General features: G+C 45.3%; 1 protein-coding gene across 1 annotated transcript in view; it reads right to left on the bottom strand.

The window, feature by feature from the left end:
• Positions 1 to 2471: 2471 nt before the first annotated feature.
• Positions 2472 to 9242, bottom strand: part of LOC140403325 (histone chaperone asf1b) — a 28702-nt gene continuing 21931 nt past the window's right edge. Inside the window, exon 4 of the mRNA XM_072491189.1 lies at positions 2472 to 3614. Within this exon, the coding sequence (XP_072347290.1) occupies positions 3411 to 3614 (204 nt within the window). The 3' untranslated portion in view covers positions 2472 to 3410. The remainder of the gene's footprint in view (positions 3615 to 9242) is intronic.

Genomic DNA, 9242 nt, shown 5'->3' with positions numbered 1-9242 from the left:
GGTTGAGTTCACAACACTGTAGGTTCTTGCCATCTTGGTCATAGCAGTTGCCATACCAGGCTGTGATGCAGCCGGGTAGGATGCTCTCTATGGCACATCTGTAGAAGTTTCTGAGTCGATGCACATGCCGAATTTCTTTAGTTTCCGTAGGAAGTAGAGACATTATTGGGCTTTCTTGAATGTTGCATCAACGCGAGTGGACCAGGGCAGACTGATGGTGATTCCCCAGGAATTTAAAGCTCTCATCCATCTCCTCTTCGGAGCCATTGATGTAGACTGGGGGTGGGTGACGTGCTACGCTTCATCGACTTTTCAAGATCAGTTCCTTGATTTTGCAGACATTTAGAGGTTGTTTTCGGTACACCATGCAACCAAGTGACCTATCTCTCTTCTGTAGCCTGATTAAACTGGAGGAGCTGAGGCTGTTCTCCTTCAAGCTTGAGAGGCCAACAGAAATTTCAGAGTTTTTAAAATCCTGAAAGGTTCAGCTAGAGAAATTATGTCCCGTGGCTTCAGCCTCATTGGTCATAGATTTCAGGTGATTGGCTTAAGAATCTGCTTAAGAATCAGGGGGCAATGCAGGGGAAAAAAATCCCACCCACAGGTTGTCAACATTTGCAATCACTGCCTGATCAGAGTGGTGGACATAATGTTCCTAACAGGAGAGATAAACTGAAACCCTTAATACTCTTCATAACTGTCTGCAATCATTGTGGTTGTTTTGGAAAGATAGATGTTTTAAGCCCACATGAACCGAACCATCAGATTTTCATAGCTTCACAAATAAAGGTAGTTTATTCACACTCACTCAAATGCTATACACTAAAAAGTCTTACACCAGGTTAAAGTCCAACAGGTTTGTTTCGAATCACTAGCTTTCGGAGCACAGCTCCTTCCTCGGGTAAAATACAGCCTCCACGTTAGAGGTTCCTCTGGCTTCTGTCTCTTCTAGGTTGTCCCAGGTTTGTCACATGACTGATACTGGTACTGTTTAACCACAATGGTTTGACAGTCCAAAGACATCATTACATACAATAGGAGATAGATAGCAGTCATTCATACTTAACTGGTCTTTTCAGCTTGATTGCAAATGGAGTCTCCAGCAAACGTTGAACACTAGCAGCTGCAAATTCCAGATACGGAGCACACCCGTTCCAAAGAAAGTTCCCCCACCCAGGATGATGTCAATTGATGACCTTTCTGGAAGCCTAAGATCACATGTTTAAGTTGTAACAGTCACCTGACTCTTGGCAGCCACCGTGTCCATGATAATATTATGGCCAGAACAGGCCACATTTGAAGCTATGAATAAGACATATCTTCACTGGACAGGACCATTAGCCTACAAAAGGAAACTAGATAAAATAGTGAAGGAGAAATGGAATAACTGGATCAGCCTTTGAAAGAGCTTCTGCAGTGTTGGTGATCTAAATGGTCTCTTTCCATGTGGTTCTTTAAAAAAATGGTATAAATAGAAATAACAGAATCACCCAACAGCTGCCATCACAAAAGTAGAGCAGAGGTTAATGATCTAGATTTACACAATACAATATCAAGAATATAGGTTAAATGCCTGGGGAAAAAATGCTGCATTAGGTACTAGCTTCATCGGGACAGCAAGAGCAGTGGGGAGAACCAAAATGGAGCAAATGTAAGAGGTTGCTGATAAACAAAATTATAGGCATCATAGCAGGCTATTGACAGGGACATGAGTAAAAATTCACTCTGGCAGACCAGTGGTGTAGGGGTTAGCACTGCTGCCTCACAGCACCAAGGACCCAGGTTCAATCGTGGCCCCAGGTCATCCATGTGGAGGGACACGAGGCTCCATCAAGAGTGGAAAAAGATCCACTCTTACCATGGTTTAACTGAGTGTTTATGGCAGGACAGTGGTTAGCACTGCTGCCTCAAGGCACCAGGTTCAATCCTGGCCCTGGGTCACTGTCAGAGTTCTCCCGTGTCTGCAGGGGTCTCACCCCCACAACTCAAATGTGTGGAGGGTAGGTGGATTGGCCACACTGAATTGCCCCATAATGAGCACTTTTTCTCCAAATATTCTAAAGGATCTAAAAGGAAAAAGGTATTGCAAATGTCTTCTGATAAGCAATGGTCACAATGCCCAGGAATTCTATGTACCAAGTGTTTGTCTCCAGCTTTCAAATGTCACAATACTATTTACCCTCGGACAGTAGGCCTGTTACAATTGGACAGCCAGTGAATAAATCTATACCAATGTTGAAAAGGATGCAAAATAGCCACATCAACCTCCCCCTCAGGTTTGTCATGCTCAAATTTGCTGAGATTTTGTTATGGGTTCTTCTTCCTCTAGGACTAAGAGGTCGGATTTGCTCTGACCGAATAGAAACATCCTTTGCCAAGTTAAGGAGCACTATTAAAGTAAAAGCAGTTAGAGATCCAGCTTTCACATCTTGTAGTCACCCAGTCACAATGGTAACCAAAAAAAAGACAGCTGCATTTACAAGTGCTTTTATTCAGACAACGCCAGACAGTACAACTCTACATCGCTAACATTTATAAAAATGGCTGCAGTTTTCAAAACCACTAATGCTGCTTTATAAAGCTCATTGAGATTTTAACCCTTTTAATCAACCTCTTCCACATGGGTTTGGATCACGATTTACAAAGTACTATTAAAAGTTACAAAAATGTTTTTCAATAAACTTCTGAAGACAATTATACGGGGCAGCTGAGTTTCACAGAGGAATTAAAGTTCCAGCTTGGATAATATGGTAGCATCGCTGGACATATGGTATGTTAAACTGGCGACTCTGGAGCGTTAACCTTGCAGAGGAACCAAAAGTTGCTGCTGAAGCCACAACGTTAGTGGGCTTATATTATTGGCCATAGCTGCCAACTGAAGTTCTGGAAGTGACCAGGTCTTGGGGGTTATTTTGAAGAGGCAGTGAACAAAAAAAACATTCAACACAAACCGGCCTTGTCCATCCATACCCACTGTCATTTCCTCCCTCCCACTTCCAAAATGTTCTTGGACTTACTACATAGAAAAAAAACTCCTACAAATACATTCTGTAGTTCAACACTCACTTCTGGCTGATTTACAATAGGCACCAACTGGCTTTGCAATTCCAGAATGTTTACCAGTAAAAAGCATTATTGCTCCCATTTGGGCAAAAGCAATCCAGCTGAATGTAGATCGCAATGTGTCTGGCAGTCACACAAGACTGCAACTGCTGTGGCCCAGTGTCATGAATGGCAACATCATGGCCTCCTACCCTCGTCACTCCCCAACCCCTGCCGACTTAATGCTATCTTCTGGGGTATTGAAGTTTGACTCAAATACTCCATCGAATTAACAACTCCAAAAGCTAGCAAACCCTGATACAAAATAACATATTTGATCCACTTTAAATCCATTTCACCAGCAGATTTCACATGCAGTCCATAGAGTTCTCTGGAACTATAGTCAAAGCACCTCCAGCTCCAAGTCCCTTCAGCGGTGTACAAGTGGGGGGAAGCATTGCATTTGAACTTGGATCAACGTTCTCAATATCTTCCATTTTTTCACTGGCGCCCTCCCAGTTGATGTGGAATCTGGTAACTCTTGGATTAGAGGCCAAAATATTTCGTTGGAGCTAGGAGAGAGAAACAGACACAATTAATTGCAAGTTACTTACAACATGATCATGAGACATATACCCAGGTCACATTCATGCTGGGGGGTGGGTCAGACAGATGAGGGGAAATTGTAGCGGCCTGGATTCAAACCCCACCAAAAAATGCTCACATCTAACAACTTTTGAGACACAAGACTCACCAGCAAAGCCGACATTTTTCTCAGCTATGCCAAATATGTGCTTTACTCCATGTGGAGTATCTTTTTGAAACAGATTTTTTTTAAAAATGGACAAAATGTACCACAAAGGGTGGCCAGCATTTAATGTTAAATTTAGTACAGAAGAGTGCAATTGTGAACACTGCACTTTCACAATGCAAAAGCTTAGAAGTACACCAATTTAAAGTGATTGGGAAAGCAACCAAAAAGCAACACGAGAAAACCTTTAGGCACCTGGTTAGGAGATGGGGGGGCAGTGGAGAAAGTATTCTTCTAATTTTCAATGACTGCGTAACAATCTAGATTCAGAGAGCTGGCATAGGATCTAACCATCATATCAATCTGAAGGAGTGTCCTGGTTAACTGCTTTCAAACACACCACTAACAGATCTGATATCATCCCGGATGAGGCGCTGTACTTTGTGAATAAGTGTTCCTGCCAGAGCTGGCCTACGTCACTGAAGTCACTATTTTATAATGTTGTGAATATCTAGTTCATGTCTTCAATTCCTAAGCCTAAAATTTTATATACTAAAAGTGTAGAAAAATGGGATAAATGCAACTAAAGCAAACCTGTAGTCTAAATCCACTTGCAGTTTTTAAATGAAAAGCTGGAGACAAGGGGCGCGATTCTCCGCTCCCGTGCTGAAGTGCCCACTCCGTCAAGGTTCACAACGGCGCGAAATGGCCCCTATCCCGACCGATACAGGGCCCGAAAATGGGCTAGGAGCGGGGCCGCGTCATTTACACACGCCAGGCCTTGTCGCCACGTAAAGGCGGCGCCGCATAAATGACACTGGCAGCACCGCATAACTGGAGTCACCCGCGGGGTGGCCGGCACCAACCCGCGCATGCGTGGTTGCTGTCCTCTCCGCAAGAAGATGTCAGACGGATCTTGCGGGGCTGCGGAAGAAAGGAGGTCCTCCTGCAGAGAGGGCAGCCCGACGATCGGTGGGCACCGATCGCGGGCCAGACCCCATTTGAGCCCCCCCCCCCCGCACAGGATCCCTCACCCCCCCACCGCAGGCTGCGCTGTTCCCACCGGCAGCGACCAGGAGGCACCGGGGGGACCCGCCGTTTTGGCCTGGACGCTCGGCCCATCCGGGCCTGAGAATAGCAGGGGTGCCGGAGAATCGCCATTTTGAGCGCCTCGGGCGATTCTCCGGCCGGCGCAGCGCGGAACTCGATGGGGCCGTTCTCGCTGCTTGGGAGAATCGCGGGCGCGGGAAATTTGAGACCCAGGCGATTCTCCCAACCGGCACGGGAGCGGAGAATCCCACCCACGATGTTTACAATCCTTGCAGTGAGGGTAGTCTGGAGGGATGTTTTGGGAGGCCGAGCTAAATTAAATTAGTTTAAAAGCATTCAGTTGTGAAACCCATTTACTTCATCAGATCAAATAAAGAAATTGTAAACAAGGGATAATTAAACTAGGTCAATTGGAGAGAGGGAAAAAAGAGACATGGAAATAAACTGGAGTTCATCATCATGTATGGCAAGTAAAGCGCTAATTTTAATTTTTTTTGTTTTAAAAAGCAAAACTGTAGTCTATCCCCATTGAATGAGGCATGCGGATTATTAAAATGGCAATGATCCCTAAACAGACTATAGCAATAAGCCGAGGCAAATCAGCCACCAATGTTTGAGATGTCAAGGAGAAACTGTACAGCTGCTATATTGGGTGGGGTACTATATTACCAACATTGATAATATATATCAATGGCAAAGTGCACCTGTCTGGAAAAGGCTCTCACTCACTTGACTGGGTTCTGCCAGGGCCACTCAGTCTGACTTTTTTTAATTTTTAATTTTTTTTTATTACAGCCTTGCTCTCCAAACATGAACAAAAGAGCTGAACACCAGAGGGAATGACTGCCCTCGACACCAAGGCAGCATTTGACCATTTATGACACTAAAGTACGAACAAAAAACTGGTGTTAGGAAATAGAGCTAATTTAAACAATTTATATTTGTATTGTGGGCATTGAACTACAGGTTTAAGATTTGTTTGTGTGCCAAGGGTTAAAACCTCCATTAGCGTTAAGTTAAACAAAGGTGCCTACATGTCTATGGGTTTTCATTTCAATTTAAGCTTGCCTGCATAGTAATTAAAGGTTTACGATAAAAACAAAGATGCTGCTGAACAAGTTGTTTTCAGTTGGACCCAGGTAACTGAAGAAACAAGACGTTCAGAGACTGCCAGTACAGGCAGGGCAATAAAGTAAGCTCGAGAAGCTGGAGCCCCAGGAGGACGGAGGAAAAAGGACAATGAACCGGATCTGAACAAGGTACTGTTCGCTGACGTTAAAGCGAGGGGGTAGAGGGAGGTTTCCAGTTAAAGACAGAGCTGAAAGGTGCAGACCTGGAGAAGTTGGCTATCAAGAAGCCAGACATCAGAAGCAATCCCAAGGTTGGTGACACCCTCATACAGCCTGTGCAACAGTGTTCTGTTAGCTTGGCTGGGTACCCGAGAGATTGTGTGGAAGCTTGAGCGCAGTGTTCCAGGGCAGAGGAATACCAAAAGGAGGGGTTGAAATCCTGGATGTGGATGCTTGGTAAAGGCATCAGAGTGTAAGCACTGTTTTAGAGAAGATTCCAAATGTGTTCTTTTGAGTTTGGAAACCCTTGTGTGAAAGTCTGAGTTCCAGTGAGACCAGTTGACTGTGATATTCGGTTGTAATGGGTAGCATTTGCCATTTGATTTCACGAGAGTGCAGTCCTCTATTGGTTTAAATGGATGGTGCATTACTGAGAACACGAGAATACAAGATATATTTTCTAATTTGTGTAATCCTTATAAAGCTGTATAGACCTGTAAAGGTATGGCTGGGGTGACGGATTAGTGCATTATAGTCTCTTGTTTAATAAAGGTTTTATGTGGCAGTCCTGTGACTTTGTTCATCCATGTCTCTAAACAACAAGTTACAATCTGTCAGGTCAGGTTCCATTCTGGGACTGGACTGTCCAGTAACAATCAGCTACAACCGTAACAGGAGTCAAATGGGAATCGGGCGGGGGGGGGGGGAAAAGAGAAGAGAACTTGCCAGTGATCGGAGCAATGCCTAGCACAAAACAAGATGGCAGTGGTTGCTGGAGGTTAACATCTTAGTCCCAGGAACTCACTGCAGAAGTTCCTCAGGCGAATGTCCAAGGTCCAGCCAGCTTCAGCTACTTCATCATCAATAGATCAGAAATTGGGATGTTCACTGATGATTGCACAATGTTTGGCACCATTCGTGGCTCTTCAGATCCTGAAGCAGTCTGCGCCCATTTCCAGCAAGATCTTGTGGCAAGTAACATGACCATCTCCAACAAGAGAATCTAACCATATCCCCTTGACATCTATATCACCGAATTCCCCACTATCAACATGCTCGGAGTCATCATTGACCAGACACAGAACAGGACCGGTCATGTAACTACTGCAGTGACAAGAGAAGGTCATAGGCTGGGAATTCTGCAGCGAGTAACTCGCCTCCCGACTCCCCTATCCACAAGGCAAAGGTCATGAGTGTGATGGAATACTCTACCTGCTTGGATAAGAGCAGCTCCGACATCAGACTAAGCTCAAATACCAACCAGCTCAAAGCAACCCAGGATCGGCACTCAGCGGCAGCAGTGTGCACCTTCTATACGATGCACTACAGCAACTCACCAAGGGTCCTTTGACAGCACCGTCTAAACCCATCACCCAGGAGAACAAGGACAGCAGATGCATGGGAACACCAACCGGCAAGCTTTCCTCCAAGCCATTCACCATCCTGACTTGGAACTATATTCCATTCCTTCACTGTCGCTGGGTCAAAATCCTGGAACGTCCTCCCCAGCAGCACTATGGGTGTATCTATACCACATGGACAGCAACCGCCTGCTCAGAAGAAAAAGCAGCAAAGTGAAACCATAAGGCCAACAAGCAGAATTAGGCCATTTGGCCCATCGGGTCTGCTCTGCCATTGGTTCATGGCTGAAATGTTCTTCATCCCGATTCTCCTGCCTTTTCCCCATATTAATCCAGAACACTAGATTTGTGCTCAGTGCTGTCGGTGGAACTTGATAATAGTTCATTCTTAGAATACAAGAACTAGGAGCAGGAATAGGCAACTTCGCCCCCGAGCCTGCTCCACTGTTCAATACGTGCAAAACATCAGGTCAGGGGACTTGACCCGGAGTACCATTGTGCTAAAGGTGTCCCAGGGAACAAGGAGAGGCCCCAGGTAAAAGAACAGAGATTACAAATGGATCTTGTAAATAAAGTTGCAAGGAGCACGGAAATAAAATCTGAATTAGAGAGCTGCAGGGAGCAGACATGAAGTGAAGTTGAGAGATGCCCAGAGGACCGGGAGGCCAAAGTTTGGTGGCTCCCTACTTCAGGCCACTGGGGCAGAGGTGTACCCATTTGGAGGAGTGGTTTTGATGGACTCGGCTGAAGATCTGAAAGCGAGTTTGGAAATTGGAGCCGAGTGCAGTCAGATCTCCAGTAGAAGGAATCGCAGAAGGCAAGACTGAAACTCTGGGGAGGAAATTCTTGAAGCTGTCCAAGTGGGGGTGACTTGGAGTTATCAAATGTGGAGATTAGGAAGCCTCATCAGAGTTTCAGAAGGCTCGTTGGCTCACTCTGACAAAGGTCTATTGGGTTGTTGAGAATGTCAAAGCACAATCGTGGGAATGCCACTATGACAAAGCACCCCCCCAGACTTACAAATATATCACAATTCCTTCACTGTCTCTGGGCCAAAATCCTGGAACTCCCAACAGCACAGTGGGTGTCAAGACAGCAGCTCACCACCCACCTTTTCAAGGGCAATGCTGGCTTAGCCAGTGACACCCACATCCCATGAATGAACAATGCTTTGGTCGGACCCGTCAATTCATACGTTCCTTTATTTGAATGTTAAAAAGATAGAAATCATCTTTCTGAAGTTTGGGGATCTGCAACCTCTCACATCCAGAACTAGACAAAACACGCATTGAAGCCCAACAAGGGCTTTTTGCTGAAAGATCTATGCACATGAACCCCCAGGTGTGTCTGCCTGCGTGAAAGGAGAGATTTAGTCGACAATGCTGGTCTCAATGCCTCCTGCCAAAATGCATCACTGTACTCACCTCTACCACTTGTCTGACTAAGCAGAGCTAGGTCCTGTTGCAGGTGGTGGGTATAACATCTGCAAGTTCGGAATTGCCAACAAATTGACATTTCACTGTATTCCAATACCCATGATAGCTATACAAAAACAGCAATCTGGGGAACATCACTGCCTATAATTCTCATCTCAGATAACCCTTTACAAATCTTTCTTTCCTTATCCTACCTCCCATTGGGTCCAGCAACCTTGTGGGTACTTTCAGACATTTTCTTAAAATTCACAAACACCCACCGCATTTGGGGGTAGCACGGTGGCGTAGTGGTTCGCATTGCTGCCTCAGACTT

This window comes from Scyliorhinus torazame, chromosome 27 (assembly GCF_047496885.1).
Source record: "Scyliorhinus torazame isolate Kashiwa2021f chromosome 27, sScyTor2.1, whole genome shotgun sequence".
NCBI lineage: Eukaryota > Metazoa > Chordata > Chondrichthyes > Carcharhiniformes > Scyliorhinidae > Scyliorhinus > Scyliorhinus torazame.
Note: the sequence above shows the minus strand (reverse complement) of the source record. Positions and strands in the feature narration are given on the sequence as shown.